The sequence below is a fragment of the Boleophthalmus pectinirostris genome, unplaced genomic scaffold, assembly GCF_026225935.1.
Source record: "Boleophthalmus pectinirostris isolate CB_2022bp ecotype Guang Dong unplaced genomic scaffold, ASM2622593v1 HiC_scaffold_9, whole genome shotgun sequence".
Taxonomy (NCBI): Eukaryota; Metazoa; Chordata; class Actinopteri; order Gobiiformes; family Gobiidae; genus Boleophthalmus; species Boleophthalmus pectinirostris.
The window spans coordinates 37,349,905-37,367,492 of NW_026571541.1; the positions used below are offsets into that span (position 1 = coordinate 37,349,905).

A 17,588-nucleotide genomic window follows, 5' to 3' on the forward strand; every position below is an offset into this window, starting at 1 on the left:
CTGAAACAGAATGTTCTTTAAACATAAATCTGGAAATGAAGTTATCATGCTTCAAATTGTGCAGGTTTTTTGTTAAATTTTAAGCTCACGTCGTGTTTTCTGTGACAACAAAAGCCCCCAGTGTCTCGGTCTTTGCACAGAGCAGCCGTCCGACACGTGCGATTGGCTGAACCTGCCTCTAGTCCCGCCCCTTTCCCCTCATCCCACCTCCCGATTGGCTCTCCCCCCTTTATTTACGTCCAAGTCCCTCCCGTGTTTTTCCTGTCCTTTATTTCACCTAAACTGTCCAGATTCAGCCCTTTTTCTAGTCATTTATCATTCTCAGTTTTCAAAATACAGCACGAACATGGACTTTAGACCTCAGTATTTGGTTTTTTGTGGTGTAATTACAAGTTTGGAGCCTGTTTCTGGCATAATTACAGCTTGTGATGTCTCAAACCGCAGCACAAAGCAGCTGTCTGGCACGTGCTTTCGTCTAGCCCTGCCCTAGTCCCTCCCCTTCCCTTTTTCTTCACTTCTGATTTGCCGTCACTTGCTATTTACTTTTTTTTGGACACTCCCAGTTTTTTTTTCACCTTCTGGAACTGAACATGCGAAACCTGCCTTGACAAAAAGTACACAACGAACTCAACGGGCAGTTTCTAGGCTTTAATGTCTCGCTTTTTACGCAAAATTTGGGATTATACTTTCTGGAAAACCTTAAAAACTTCAAATTTCGTGGTTGTTTTGTGACGTTATGGGCTTGGAGGCTCCTAAACGCGCGTGCAGGCTGCAGTCCGGCTGTGCTCGTCTGACCCCGCTCTCCCTCGCGTCTGTGCCCAGGCAGCAGCAGCAGCAGCAGCAGCCGACTCCGGGTCAAACGCCGATGGTGTCCCCCCGGGCGGAGACCACGCCCATCCCGGTGCCCACCCAGGTCCGGAACTACCAGAGGATCAAGCAGAACCTGTCCAGCAGCCCCACCGCCACCAACACCACCCTGTACGGCTCCCCCAGGTGAGAAAACACAACTCAACGCGCTGTTATTATCAAGTTTCCTCGTCACAAACACACCTGGAGTTGTGTCTTGAGTGCTCCACTGTGTTTCTAAACTCCACACACCTTCACTAGAATCATTTGGATCATTTTGTTGTAACAATGTTTTTATTTCGTTTTGTACATTATAAAAAGCACAACCACACAATCTATCATGTACATAAAAACAAACAAAAAAAACTATTACAGATCAACCTAATAGTTAGAAAATTAGGTTATAGCCATACATACATTTCCCCAACCCAAATATAAATAGATATAAACATATATACATATATACTAGGGGTGTCTGAATATCGATATATCGTATTGTTTAATGTGATGATACAGTATCGATATCATGGGCTGCTGTATCGATATATCACCAAGAGTATTTTTAGGTGTGTTTTACAAAATTATTTTGTTACAGTTACAGTTTTGTTGCTTGTGGAGTCAAAGGAAACTCATTTATGCGACACATTTGATATTTTTACTGTTTTGATGATTAAAATGTTTGTGTTTCATATGAACTTTGGACAAGAAGAAGTGGTTTAACAAAGACGTTTAGTATCACAGCCACGATTTAGCCTTTATTTTTTATTGAACCGTATCGAATAGATTTGAACTATATCGTATCGAATTGAAAGTGCACCGTATCGAGATATGTATCGTATCATGGCCTGTGTATCGAGGTGTGTATCGTATCGGCAACTTCTTAATGATTTTCAGCCTTAATATATACATACCATAAAAAATATAAAATGTATACATATATACATACATTATTTATTTATTTCTATGATTTTTTTTTTAAAACAAAAGGTTTACAGAATAATCTCAATCATCTTCAGCACCATCTGTCAAATTAAGATTCCCTACAAAACTTTTAAGAGGTCAAACAATTTCAACTTTCCTTTTCCAATGCATGATGAGTTTTAGCCAGTGCACCAACCTGGGCCTACAAGGTTTTTTTTCCGAAACATTGCAATTGTTCTTTTTGCTTGTAGAAAACACATGTTAATCATAATCTGTTTGCTTTTAGTAAACTTGTGCTTTTTGGGATATTTACCTAGAATAAACATCATTTGGATCATTCAATTTCAGCTCTGGAGTTGTCAATTTCTACTGAACTAAAAGTAAAAGGAGATGTTCACTTGAAAACTACATCATGACATCATAATTTGGGAAAATTTTTGAGCTTTGGAGATGTAAATAGACTAAAAATAAAGACTTACTCAAACATTAGAACATGACTTGAAGCTCACAAGAGTCAGATTAGAGACGTACAAACAGGAAATATTCATGAATTGTTATTAAAATGTTATTATTGACAATATGTTATATATAAACCTGTGTCTATTTGTAGTGTATGTCAGAATATCCCCAGGTTTGACTACCCCAAATTTAAGACTTTTAAAAACCTTTTTAAGACCACTTAAATGAAAATTAAGACCAACATCACGCCCTTTATGTGGGCAAAAAACACCAGATCCAATTCTAATAATGACCAACCAAACACGGTACAATATCTAGAATCTAAGAGCCACTGTGGATTAAACTGACATTTCCCCATGATCCATCCAACGTCTTCCTAAACTCTACTGATTATTTACTCTTTGCCACCGGTGCCAGAAACCAAAGTATCATTTGCACATTCTCCAAATTAGACGTTTATTCACGTTACATAATTTCACCTTGTTTTTTTTTTTTCATCACACTGCTCCTGGTTGAGTAAACAAACAAATAGGCTAATGAAATTTAAGACCTTTGTGAAAAAAATAAGACTTGGACGACATAATTTAAGACTTTTTAAATCCTTAAATTATGAACATGAAATTTAAGACCTTTTTAAGGCTTTTAAGACCTCGCAGCTGTCCTGGTACATGTTCTTGTTTAGTTTAGTTTTTTTTATTACATCTAGTTTATCTAATGTCAAATGTCTAATAAATATCCTGTAGATAAAATATTTTAAATTGTAGGGGTAGGATTAAAATAAGCCGTGCATTGTGTCGTCCTACGCTTTTTTATTTATTTTTTTATGAACATTTATTATTTAGTTTGTGTCTTTCTCTGTTAAATGTAAAAGTTCTGAGAGTATGGAGGGTATATGTTGTACCTTCATACTTAAAAAAAAAAAAATTCAAAGTTCAAATTAACTTTTCAAAAAAATAACAAATAAATACATTAAATAATAATAATAATAATAATAATAATAATAATAAAATGAAAAAAAAAATGAAATAAAATAATAAAATAAAATAAATTAAATTAAATTAAATAAATGAACAGATACTGAAATCATTATTCAATTCAATTAAAGTTTATTTGTATGGCACATTTAAAACTACTTCAGCTGACCAAAGTGCTTCACATAAACGTCAACAAAATAGAAGAAACAGAAGAAAGTTACATACACATATTTACAGAAAAACACGTGAAAACTACAATAAAAACTCGTTGATGACCCGAGGAGCTGTTACTAAACGCCAGGGAGAAGTGGTGAGTTTTGAGTCTGGTCTTAAAGTGTGTTACAGACTGAGAGGATCTGACAGGAAGAGGAAGGCTGCTCCACAGTCCGAGCGCTGACACAGAAAAGCCTGTGTCACGACAGGAGCTGGTCTGAGGTCAGAGGTCAGGGCTCTGGGCGGAGGACGGAGCTGCAGTGACTCGCTCAAATAAACTGGACACATAGTTTTATTATGAACAACTGGAATGATTCAGGTTTAGTAACTGCTTAAATAAGTAAATAAGAGTCTGTTTACATGAGAAGGCTTCTGAGTAAAAATGGGAAGTGCCTTTCGTTTAGACGGTGACGCCGTTTTTGGGGCTTAAAAACGCAAAAATCTGAAACCATCGTCCACAGTGGAAAAGTTTAATTCTCTCTGCAGTAGTGTTTCCGTCTCCACTGCCCAAGACACGGTGTTGGGAGTAACGCGTTATAAAAGTAACAAATTACTGTAATGTGTTGCTTTTTGCTCTAACGCAGTAATGTGGTTTTACAGGGAAAAAACTGTAATATTTTACTGTGTACAAATGTGAGTAAAGCGCGTCACAATGTTTTTTTAACCTGGATTGAAGTGGAGGGTTTTTCATTTTTCTTCTTAAGGTTAGTTTAGTTTAGTCCTGGTTCAATTCTGGTTTAGTCCTTTTTTAGACCTGGTTTAGTCCTGGTTTTAGTCCTGATTCAGTTCTGGTTTAGTCCTGGTTTGGTCCTGGTTTAGTCCTGGTTTTAGTCCTGCTTTTAGTCCTGGTTTAGTCCTGGTTTTAGTCCTGGTTTAGCCCAAAATGTGAAAACAGTAAAATCCCTCTGTGTAATCCATTTATTTCAACAAAGTAACTGTAATCCAATTACCACTCACTGAAACAGTAACTGTAACTGAATACAGTTACTCATCATTTGTACTCTGATTACATAACTCCGGTACATGTAATCTGTTACTCCCCAACACTGATTATGATGAGTTGAGATCGGCAATTTCAGAGCTGAAATGATCCAAATGATTCTCGTGAAGGTGTGTGGAGTTTAAAAACACAGTGGAGCACTTCATTCCTGAGTGTTTTTTAATGTTTGAGAGAATCTGCAGGGTTTGTGTGTTAAACATGTGTAAATGAAACAAAACTCAACAATAAAACCAACTTTCAAGAACAAAAACACAGAATTATGACACAAACGTCGTGTAATTAATAATAAATCAGCGTTAGAACAGTTTTCAGTCCAAGTTATTTTTGGTTTGAACGTGTTTACCTCGTATCTGGGAACACATCTGTTATGGAATTTAAAATGTAAATCTCACTTTATCCTCTGAAGTCAGTAAAACAATTAAACTGCAGTGATTCAGCCGCTTCCAAAGGGTTTTTCTTGTCACAGCGTCTGAGTCATGAGTTACATCAGTTTACCTTCGTTTCACCGAGTTACATCACGGCTGAACTCGACCTCTTCAAACAAACACTGAACTCTGAAATCTAAACACGAACAGAAGACGGAAAGGCCAGTTTATTTGCGTCGGTGGTTTTCAGATTCTTTTTTATTAATGGCGTTGCACAAGTCGTTTACATTGGGAGCAAAGTTTGTCAAGGAAAATACAAATTGTGTTTAAGTTTTTTTAATAATACAAGACTCGACAAACAGTGTTGGGAAGGTGACTTTTAAAATGTAATCCCCTACAGATTACAGATTACACACCCCAAAATGTAGTTTGTAACGGAATCCATGAAATTACTTAAAGTGAGTAATGTAATCTGATTACTTTGGATTACTTGATTTGCTGTAGAGAAACAAAGACGAGGAAATCTTCACATAAGAAGTTTTGCCTGATAAAAGAAAATAAAAAGACCAGATTTTACTGAACCAAATTAAAAATATTATTGATAGAAGAAGAGACACGGTCCGAACAGCATTGTTTAGTCCTGGTTTAGTCCTGGTTTTGACCTGGTTTAGTCCTGGTTTAGTCCTGGTTTTAGTCCTGGTTTAGACCTGGTTTAGACCTGGTTTAGACCTGGTTTAGACCTGGTTTAGTCCTGGTTTAGTCCTGGTTTAGTCCTGGTTTAGTCCTGGTTTAGTCCTGGTTTAGACCTGGTTTAGACCTGGTTTAGACCTGGTTTAGACCTGGTTTAGACCTGGTTTAGTCCTGGTTTAGTCCTGGTTTAGTCCTGGTTTAGACCTGGTTTAGACCTGGTTTAGACCTGGTTTAGACCTGGTTTTAGTCCTGGTTTTAGTCCTGGTTTTAGTCCTGGTTTTAGTCCTGGTTGATCCCAAAATGTGAAAACAGTAAAATCCCTCTGTGTAATCCATTTATTTCAACAAAGTAACTGTAATCCAATTACCACTCACTGAAACAGTAACTGTAACTGAATACAGTTACTCATAATTTGTACTCTGATTACATACCTCTGGTACATGTAATCTGTTACTCCACAACACTGTCAACAAATGCACAAAAAACAAACGGGAAGTGGAAGCAAATGTGGAAAACGTCGCCTTGTCTCGTCTCTATAGAACATTGACCCCCTACGAAAATCTACAGTTCATGAATAAACAAGTTGAATTCTATAGAAAAACTCTGAATATTAATACTATATCTGCAAATTAAAACATATTGACGTATTTAAAAGTGTTTTTTGAAGAACTCAGATGTGTTTTTTATGTTGATTATAACTCTTGAATGTTAAAAATGACTTGAGATAAGTAGTTATTAATGAGTTATTTATGGACTAAACCAGGACTGATCCAGGTCCGGGACCAGACCACACCGGAACCAGAGCGGGACTGAGACCGGGACCAGGGCGGACTCCCAGCTTTGACTCTGAGCCTCTGCGGGGTTCGAGCCTCAGCTTCGAGCTCCGGCCCTGTCGTGGGCTCTGAGCCTTTAGTCCTGGTCTGGTCCCGGTCTGGTTCCGGTCTGGTCTGGCTGAGATCTGGGCTAGTCCTGGCTGAGATCTGGGCTAGTCCTGGCTGAGTTCTGGGCTAGTCCTGGCTGAGTTCTGGCTAGTCCCGTTGTCGTCTTGTTGTCGTCTTGTTGTCGTCCTGTTGTTGTCTTGTTGTCGTCCTGTTGTCGTCTTGTTGTTGTCTCATTGTTGTCTTGTTGTCGTCCTGTTGTCGTCTTGTTGTTGTCTCATTGTTGTCTTGTCGTCTTGTTGTCGTCTTGTTGTTGTCTTGTTGTCGTCCTGTTGTCGTCTTGTTGTTGTCTCATTGTTGTCTTGTTGTCGTCCTGTTGTCGTCTTGTTGTCCTGTGTTTCGGGGAGTTTGTATTTCTGTTTTTGCCACATGTAAATGTATTTGTCTCGGGGCTTGTACAAATGTTGTGTAAGCGTTGTGTAAATTTGTTTACACGTTTGCAAATGTGTTTTATGAAACTTGGAATGTATTTTAAGGTTTCAGTTACGGTTCTTTATTTGTCAGAGAACACATGACAGAACGAAATGTGCACCCCGAGGCCCGGCGATCCAGAGAGAGATAAAAACAGTAATAAATAAACAATATTAAAAAGTAAATACGTCAAAAACAACGACATTTAGCAGTTCTGATGGACAAGTACAAGTAAAAACGTGGCACGATAGATGTAAATTTGTATTTTAAATGTAATTTTGTTTTCAAACTTGTGAAATGTGAAAGTGTTTTGCATTTGCTGGCCACCGTATCTTTCTTTACTTCCTTTCTGCTCTCAAAACACTTGTAAATTGGGTCCATTTCTGCCAAAACACGTAACATTTTTTTCATTCTGAAGTCTTTCCGTTAAAAATATTTGATAAACAGTATTGCACAACGCTTCAAATACTCTTACATCAGTTTGATTTTGATCCATTTTCTCGTCAGTGTTTTCTTTGCTGACAATAAAATAATCCTTAATAAGTATTTTTCCGCCCCTGGATGAAATAAATCTACAGGAAATCAATAGGAATATCGAAGTCAGAAATATTCAGGTTTTCAGTTTCTACAGTTTGATGACGTCGTAGTTCCAGATGAAGGGCAAAGGTCAGATTTCCCGGTTGATAACGCTGTACTTTGCCACGAAATATGCAAAAGGTAAACTCACAAATATTGAACCTGGTGTTTTCAATGATTAACCAAACCCGAGAACTTACTGTATTAAGTAATATTGTCCTATAAATGCAGTAATGTCGTCTGAAACCCAGCTATAAAACAACAAAGTGGATTATGAAATTTTAAAAAAAGACTTTAAAATCCCAAAACAGACAGACATAAATAAATAATCATCATAAAATTAACTTTAAAAGAGAAAAGAGAAGAGTGTGGAGCAAAAATGTCCAGTCTTATGCAGCTAAACAGAACTACTATAAAGCTGTACTGTGTAACTTTTACGTTAGGGGTCCATTTTGTGTTTGTTTCTATGGATACGTCGTTGCTCGTCCCGGAATGTTCCACAGTGTGACATTAAACAGCTCTACATTACATTTATTCAATTGCAGGTGGATTTATAGCTGAAAAATACCTAGAAAAACATTCTGACATTCTGACTGTGAGCGAGGTCACCGCTCCACAGATCTGACCTGTAACTTGGTCTGGTTTGGTGTCCGCCGTACTGTGGAACATTCCAGACAAGCATTTGAAACGCCCGCCACCAAAAAAGTTCCACAATACACCTTTTAATTAATTTTATGTTTAATAAGTTGATTACACAGTTAGGCTGCAGTGAGTCAGCCACACACTCTGACTCATCTGAAGTGCTCTGTGCTGATTGTGTTTTGTTTACCGTCTGTTTCTTTGAGTTACATCAGAACCGGACGCCAAAGGTGCATTCTATTTTGCTCGGGAGTCAGGGAAAAACTGACCTCCACCTCGAGAAAGTGCAAAGGAGCAAATCAAATCGGGTTCTGAAACACAAACTCAGGCTAGTTCGGCGCAGACAGAGTTGGTTGGATTTTGTGTCACAGCTAAAATGTCGGCGCACGCAGTAAACGAGGAGAACTGTCTTTTCGTCATTTTAATATGTTAAGTTGTGTCTGTGTAGAGAAAGTGCCTTTTAAAAACTTTGTGGTGACATTTAGACTTTCTTTCACATCATTCGACAGTCGACACAAGTTTTTTCTGAACATGTAAAAGTCAAACTGCCAGAATTGAGTCGCCGAACGCATTTACGGATGTCGGGAGAAGTGACTCGGATTTATCGACTACCGACATTCAGTAAAATTCGGCATACGTAACGTTACAGTTGTATGAAATAGCTACTTCTGCTAACGTTACAACAGGGGTGTACAGACTTTTTTCATCAATGGCCAAATCTCTAAACACAGATGAAGCAGAGGCCGATTGAGGCCTGTAGACTGGAGCTCAGTACAGTGAAGTATTAAAATATGTGCATGTTTAACACGTTAGAATGAGCCATCAGTCTTTATTTATGTGAAGACCCTTAAAACCACACACTAAATATTAAATATGAGCTTTATCAAGGCAGATTTTCAAAAAAACTTGCTGTAAAAAGTTATTTTTTTTAATTGATACAAGTTCATTTGGGCCAATTCACCTGGAAGCCCTAGGGCCAAGAAAAATTAGCTTGAGGACTGCATTTGGCCCATGGGCCATAGTTTGGACATGCCTGCGTTACAACAACACAGGATTTATTTTTTGAGATAGCCTTGGTTACATGATACTTAAATTAACAAAATTATATGTGTCATCTCTGTTAAGTTCTGGAGTAGTTTTTATGTGCTGATTTGCCACTTAAAAAAACATTAAACTTTCTCGAGCTCCATATTTTCCCGACTGTTGCAATGGAACACATTTACAACAGATGTCAGGAAAACTGACTCAGATTTATCGATTTATCATAAATAATTACCGGTAGTTAAATATAAAACAAAATAACCTAAATCTAATCTAATGTAATTAATGTAAAAAAAATGTTTCCTTTACTTAATTTTATTATATTATTATTATTTAGATGTTTTCTCTTTTTCTACTCTCTCCTTATTTTTATTAGTTTTGTATTGTTTGTTTTTTTCCTTTTACTTTATTGTCATTACTATTATTAGTTTATTGTCTTGTCTGTTGTTATACTTTAACCAAAAACAGAACCTGTCAAACCACTAAATTAATCATGTTGTGGTGTCAAAGCCCAAACACGAGAACCTCAGCGTCCTTGGGCGTCCGTGTTTTTATGGGCGAACGTAATATATGTGTCAGTTACATGAACATATTTACATAAACGTATAAATGTGTGCCTTTGTGGGATTGTAATTTAAAATTGTGGTAAAAATACATTTGAACTGAACTGAACTGAATTGAACTTCCAACTGTCAATAGAAAGCGACATAACCTGACGCTAACCTGACGCTAACCTCATAATTAGCCAACGATGAGTCAGCGATAGCCACGGACTCTGACTCATCTGAAGTGCTCTATGCTAATTATGTTTTGTTTACTGTCTGTTGTTTCATTGAGTTACATCAGAACCAGATCATAACCTTATAACCAAAAAAAAACAAACAAAACAAAACAAAAAACCTCATGCTAACCTGATGCTAAATGCTAACCTGGAGCTAACCTGAAGCTAACTGTATTTTCCATGAAAACAAAGCCGAGACTTGGACTTTATTGATCCACCAAGGAAATGACTCAGACGCTGTAGCTCACACTTCACATTAAATTACAGCAACACAGAATCAAAAAAATATAAAAAATGGTAATAAACATCTAAATAAGTAGCAATAAAAAACTACTTAACCTAGGGTGACCATATTTCCGTTTGTGAAAACCCGGACACCTTGGGGGGGGAGGGCAATTGCCGCGTTTACGGAGCTGAGCTGGTCCTTTCTCCTGTAGTCACCTCCGAGCCCGTCCTGACACTGAGTCCTGTTTCAGTTCTGGTTTAGTCCTGTTTTAGTCCTAGTTCAGTCGTGGATTAGTCCTCCTCTTCAGTCCTGGAATCAGTCCTGGGTTAGTCCTGGTTTAGTCTTGGTTCAGTCCGTGGCGTAGGCAGCACAAAAGTTTGATATAATCTCTGGTTAACGGGCAGGTGCGGTCCTGTCCTGGCGGGTGTGGTGTTGTACTGCAGGTCTCCAAAAATGGACCCGTGCAGGACTCTGCGCTGCAGGCTCTATTACGGAATAAATTAATCTTCAGTTTCGTTACATAAAGAAGGAGGAAAATAACAAAAGGACGACAGCAGCAATAAGTTTTAAGAAGGAAGTAAAAAGGGTTGCACCTGTCCTTCTGAGGAAAGTGTAGAAAGTGTGTGGTGAGAGGTTTTACAGCCTTAAAACAGATAGAATAATTGTAAAATATAAAGTTGACAACTTCGTGGATTTCACCTATCGCAGGTTATTTTTAGAACGTAACCCCATGATAAACGAGGGACACTGTCCTCTCACCTCACAACCTGTGCACATGACCTCCCACTTGTCTCGACGGGGACGGAAAACGGAGAATTTCTTGTATAAGTCTTTGTTAAATGCACATTTATGCTTCGGTATGTTGCAGACTGACCGACTGTCTCGCTCCTTCTGAGTCACAGACGCTACGAGAGACGCTCAGTTTAATGCCCCCAATGAACAAACTGAAAACCCAAACATTTGCATCACTTTATAAAAAAAACCCGGATGCCCCGGACAGGACGCAAAATACGAACATGTCCGGGGAAAAACGGACGTTTGGTCACCCTAATTTAACCTGGAGCTAATCTGAAGCTTTCTGCATTTTTCATGAAGACAAAGCCGAGACTTGGACTTTATTGATCCACAAAGGAAATGACTCAGACGCTGTAGCTCACAGTTCACATTAAATTACAGCAACACAGAATCAAAAAAATATAAAAAATGGTAATAAACATCTAAATAAGTAGCAATAAAAAACATATCTAGAGTTTGATATCAATGAGACATTAATGATATAAACGCAGAGTCTGGGAGGAGCTGCGCTGAAGCAGGATTAGCTGTGTCATCCTCACGGTTCACAAAAGAGCAGGACAAAAGCAGGATTAAGTCATTATCCTGCGGCGGATGGGAGCGTCGTTTAAAGTGTAGAGATTATAAAATCACGTTTAAACACGAGAAGGAGTTTAGTTTTGGTTTAATTTAGGTGGTTTAATGTTGAAAATCACATTCAGAGTATCAGAATCTTTATTGAGCTTTGGTGGAACGTAACAAAGTAAAAGTAGTAAAATACTGTACTTAAATAACAGTTTTACATATCTGTACTTTACTTAAGCGAATACTTTTTACTTTTACTTTACTACATTTGAGAGCAGGTATCTGTACTAATCTGTGTGGCATTAATTTGTCAATATAAAATCAAAAATAAGAAAACGAAAAAACAACAGTTTTCTTCATTATTTGTAAAAAAAAAAAAAACAGATAATGATTCATTTTTTTTTCAGTTTTTGATTTTGTGTTTAAATGAAAAAATGGAAAAAACGGATAACGGCCGTTTCCTGTTTACGTGACTTCAGTGACTGTGATGCCGGACTGAACCAGGACTAATCCAGGTCCGGGACCAGACCGAGACCAGACCGAGACTGAGACCAGAGAGACCAGACCGGGACCAGACCCAGACCGAGACCGGGACCAGACCGAGACCGGGACCAGACCGAGACCGGGACCAGACCGAGAGACCAGATGGGGACCAGGCCGGGACCAAACCAGGACCAGAGCGGGACTGAGACCAGACCTGGACCAGACTGAGACAGAACTGAGACTGGGACCAGACCGGGACCAGGCTGGGACCAGACCAGAGGCTCAGAGCCCTTGGCAGGGCCGAAGCTCGGAGTCGAAGCTCGGAGTCGAAGCTCGGAGTCGAAGCTCGGAGTCGAAGCTCGGAGTCGAAGCTCGGAGTCGAAGCTCGGAGTCGAAGCTCGGAGTCGAAGCTCGGAGTCGAAGCTCGGAGTCGAAGCTCGGAGCCGAAGCTCGGAGCCGAAGCTCGGAGCCGAAGCTCGGAGTCCCGGTCTGGTCCCGGTCTGGTCCCGGTCTGGTCCCGGTCTGGTCCCGGTCTGGTCCCGGTCTGGTCCTGGACCTGGTTCAGTCCTGGTTCAGTCCGTATGCAGCACAAAAGTCCGGGATCGCAGTCACAGAAGTCATGTAAACAGGAAATGGCCGTTATCTGTTTTTTTTCCATTTTTCATTAAACACAAAATTGAAAACTGAAAAAACGAATCATTACCTGTTTTTTCATTTTGGTTTTGGAGACAAATAATGAAGAAAACAGTTGTTTTTTCGTTTTCTTATTTTTGGTTTTATATTGAAAAACGAATGAACGAACGATACATGGATTTGTACTTTCTACTTCTCTCCATTTTTGAACATGACTACAAAACTAAAAATATTTTTTTATTGAGCACTGAGGGTTTATTTTTAACATATTCATAATTTGAGCAAACACAAATAAAACAAACAAATAAAAGCGGCTGGAAAGAGATCGTTTCCATTGTCAAGCAAAAACTGGGACACTCTGTTTGTGGTGGTTGGAAATAGTAAAATTGTGACTCGAGTGTAATTGAGGAAAATTGTTCTGCACTTGGCCTATTCACGAACATGAGTCAGTTTAGTCACATTTTCTTTGTGTTTTGGTTATTTTTTAAAGCAGCTTTTCTGTGTTTTAGATAAACAAATAACAGTTTATGACTCTTTTTACTGTTGGCACGGATCAGATTTGTCAAAAATGGGGAATTCTGAGACATTTCTTGTATAAAACTGGGACTGTCCCGGGTAAATAGGAACGTCTGGTCACTGCTACATTTGAAGCTTTACACGACCTCAAAATCTGAGCAAAATACTTTTACTTTTTACTCTTTAACAGTGTTGGGAAGGTGACTTTTAAAATGTATTCCCCACAGATTACATACACCAAAATGTAGTAACATAATCCATTAAATTACTTAAAGTGAGTAACGTAATCTGAATACTTTGGATTACTTGATTTGCTGTAGAGAAACAAAGACCAGGATATTGTAACATAAGAAGTTTTGTCTGTTAAAAGAAAATAAAAAAGCCCAAACTTTACTCAAGCAAATTAAAAATATTATTGATAGAAGAGGAGGAGACACGTCCACACAGCAGGATTTAGTCCTGTTAAATCTTGTTTTAGACCTGGTTTTAGAGTTTAGACCTGGTTTAGACCTGGTTTAGACCTAGTTTTAGACTTGTTTTAGACCTGGTTTTAGTCCTGGTTTAGTTCTGGTTAAGACCTAGTTTAGTCCTGGTTAAGACCTAGTTTAGTCCAGTCCAGGTTTAGTCCAGGTTTAGTCCAGGTTTAGACCTGGTTTAGACCTGGTTTAGACCTGGTTTAGACCTGGTTTAGACCTGGTTTAGACCTGGTTTTGACCTGGTTTAGTTTCCGGCAATGAGTGGAATTACCAAAAAAAAAAAAAAAAAAGAAAAAGAAAAAGGGATTTAGCCCAAAATGTGAAAACAGTAAAATCCCTCTGTGTAATCCATTTATTTCAACAAAGTAACTGTAATCCAATTCCCACTCACTGAAACAGTAACTGTAACTGAATACAGTTACTCATAATTTGTACTCTGATTACATAACTCTGGTACATGTAATCTGTTACTCCCCAACACTGCTCTTTAAACACATTTTTTAACAGGTACTCCAATATTTTCACTCAAGTACATTTTTTCACATGATACTTTTACTTTTACATGTGTATTTTTTGCTCTGGTATCTGTACTTTTACTTACTTAACAAAATCGAGTACTTCTTCAACCAAGACAAAAATAAATAAATAAACACAAGTAAAATAAACTAAAAATGAATAAATAAATACAAGAAAAGTTAATAAATTTGAGTCTCTTCCTTAGTATTGAAATCGAATTTGAAGTTTTAGTGTCGTGACAACACTTACAGTTTTGTTTTGTTTTTGTTTTTTTAATAATGCCGGTGCGTATTGTTTAGTTCATAATTTGGGTTTGTCCTTAAACCTTTTGTTGCGACATCGGCGGGATTAGAGTTACACCTGTTTAAGTTTGGCTCATTTAGTAAAGTCAGACTTGTTTTGTCGTTATCCTGCAGCTTTGTGGTTTTACTGTACAACTATTGTGTTTTACTTGGCCTTAAAGCTGCACTGTGTAACTTTTCACCTGCTTGTTTCTATGGATACGTCGTTGCTTTGCCTAGAATGTTCCACAGTGTGACTTTAAACAGCCTTACTTTACATTTTTACTCAATTACAGGTGGTTTTATAGCTCAAAAATACTTAAAAAAAAACAAACATTATGACTGAGCGGGGTCGCCTCTCCACAGATCTGACCTGTAACTTGGTCCGCTTTGGTCTCCGTGAAGATAGAAAGGTTTAATGCCGCACTGTGGAACGTTCCGAATCAATAATGTCTGTTTTTTAAAGTATTTCTGAGCTGTAAAACCACCTGTAATTGAGTAAATGTAAAGTAGAGCTGTTTAAAGTCACACTGTGGATCATTCCAGGCAGAGCAATGACGTATCCATGGAAACAAGCACCCACGCAAAAAAAGTTACACAGTGCAGCTTTAACTCTAGTGTGCATTTTGTGTTAAATATGTTTTGTTTTGTTTTTTGTCTTGTAATTCCCAGGTCCGGCACAGTGCGGCGCTCCAACACCAGTCCCATGGGTTTTCCCAAGATGATTTCCGGTTCTCCGAGTTCGGGAGAAATCGCTCAAAACGTGGGACGACGTCTGTCCACGGGAAGCTCCAGACCCTACTCCCCCTCTCCGCTGGGTAAGAGAACTACACTACCCATAATGCCCCTCTCCATTGATTAAAAAAAACACTGCATTACCCACAATATTCATCTCATCTTGGTAAAAACAAAAATACTACACTACCCAGAATCCCCTGCTTCTCTAGGTAACAACAATACACCACCCAGAATCCTTTTCCTACAAGAAAAAGATTTAGAGATTATTGTTAATTTAATTTCCCTGAAGCTTTAGTTCAGTAAGCAAAAAAGGTCAGATTTTCGGTTTTGCATTTTATTTATTATTTTATTTTAATGAGATTTGTAACTCGGGAATCTGGATTTAACGCTTTATTTTATTTGTGGCTTTTTTTTTTTTTTTTCTTTTTTTTTTAAGACACACAAAAAGATACAAGTTAAGCGAAATAAACAAAAACAAACAAATAAATAAAAAACAAATAAAGACAAACAAAATAAACAACAAAACATTTGGCAAATAAAAATAAATAAAAATAAAGACAAAAATTAAAAGTGGACAAATAAAGAATAAATAAAGAAAGACAAAAGAATAAAAATAAAGACAAAGGCAAAATAGACTAAAAAGAATAAAGAGAAGCAAAATCAAGAAAAATAAATAAAAATAAACACAAGAAAAATAAACAAAAGAAAAAAATACAGACAAGCAAAATAAAAATAAAAAACCTAAGCAAAATAAACAGAAAAGAAAAACTAAAGAGAAGCAAAATTAAGAAAAAAATAAAATAAAATTTAAAATTTTAATTTAATTTAAAAAATTAAAATTAAAAACAAAAGAAAAAATATACAAGCAAAATAAAGGAAAACAAACAAATAAAAAATAAATAAAGACAAGCAAAATAAACAAAAAAAAGAAAAAATAAAGATGAGTAAAATGGAAAAAAAAAAAAAAAAAAACAAGAGCATAAAAAAGTCGGAACCCAACTTCTCCTCTTGGGAAAGGGGGGATCTGAGCGCCACATGAACGTCACAGCAGAACACTACATTACCCACAATCCCCCTCACTGCCCTGCTCTCCCTCTCTCTCTCTCTGTCCTCTGAGTTCATTTTATTTCATGTTTTTCTCTCTGTCTTTCTCAGTGGGGACGATTCCGGAGCAGCTCGGACACTGCACCTGTCACCTGCAGAACCATGAAGCTCGGAGCCGGAGTTCGTCTGGAGGTCAGTGAGGAACCAAAGAACGAAATCTGAAATAAACAAAAATAAACAAATAAACGCTGTTGGTTCTGCAGCTGTTAGTACTTCACTCATACTTTTATATTTTTATACTTCTACTCTTACTGTTATTGTAAATACTTTATTTATAAGTTCTATTGCACAAGACTCGGTTTAGTTCAGTTTTCATTTTGGCGCCGTTTCGTCCCTGGTTAAGTCTTAGTTAAGTCCTAGTTAGTCCCTGGTCTAGTCCTGGTTTAGTCCTGGTTTAGTCCTGGTTTAGCCCTGGTTTAGCCCTGGTTTAGCCCTGGTTTAGTCCTGGTCCAGTGGTGTTTTCGTCCTGGTTTAATCTTGGTTTAGTTCTGGCTCAGTCCTTAGTCCTGGTTAGTCCTGGTTTCTGGTTTCCTGGTTTAGTCCTGGTAGTCCTGTCTTTAGTTTAGTCCTGTTTAGTCCTTTAGTTCCTGGTTTAGTCCTGTTTAGCTTAGTCCTGGTTTAGTCTTTAGTCCCTGTCTTTAGTCCTGGTTAGTCTGGTTTAGTCCTGGTTTAGTCCTGTTTAGTCCTTTAGTCCCTAGTCCTGGTTAGTCCTGGTTAGTCTGGTTTAGTCTGTAGTTTAGTCCTGTTAGTCCTGTTTAGTCCTGGTTTAGTCCTGGTCTAGTCCTGGTCTAGTCCTGGTCTAGTCCTGGTCTAGTCCTGGTCTAGTCCTGGTCTAGTCCTGGTTTAGTCCTGGTTTATCTCTCTCTTTGTAACTCATCTTTCCTCACTTGTTGTGTGTTTTCTTTCCCTCTCGTGTCGTCGTGACCTGAGCTCCGTGTTTCATGTTCAGATCCTGTTTTCGGCTTTAATCCGTCGTCTCAGGTCACGTTTACAGATCTGCTCGTTTACTGTTTTTCTGTTTTGGAGTTTTAGTCATCGTGAGTCAAAAGTCCAGTTTAAACTCCCGGACGTGTCGTGTTCTCTCCTCTGTTCTCTCCTCCTCCGTTTGTGTGAAGAGACGGTTATTTTTACTTTGGAGAAGTGACGCATCAGACCTCGGCACTTCGGACCGTTTTAGAAAGTTTCTGACAGGGAAGTGTTGGAGCAGAGACACGATGACGAGCTGTTGGACGTTTGGAAAGAAAGGAAATCATAATAATTGTGTAATTTAAGGACAAACTTTGGTCTTTATTTACATTATGGTCGGCAGGTAACAATTAGAAGTATGAAAATGAAAAGTCTAACATGTCAAATGTTGCTTTAACCATCTGTATTAACACTAACATCTCTTTCTCTCTCCGTCCCA

General features: G+C 38.0%; 1 protein-coding gene across 1 annotated transcript in view; it reads left to right on the plus strand.

Moving 5' to 3' along the window:
* ulk2 (unc-51 like autophagy activating kinase 2) overlaps nt 1–17,588 on the plus strand; it is a 90,495-nt gene that overhangs the window by 60,092 nt on the left and 12,815 nt on the right. The window contains exons 14-16 of the mRNA XM_055166721.1: nt 823–993; nt 15,014–15,159; nt 16,235–16,315. Of these exons, the coding sequence (XP_055022696.1) occupies nt 823–993; nt 15,014–15,159; nt 16,235–16,315 (398 nt within the window). The remainder of the gene's footprint in view (nt 1–822; nt 994–15,013; nt 15,160–16,234; nt 16,316–17,588) is intronic.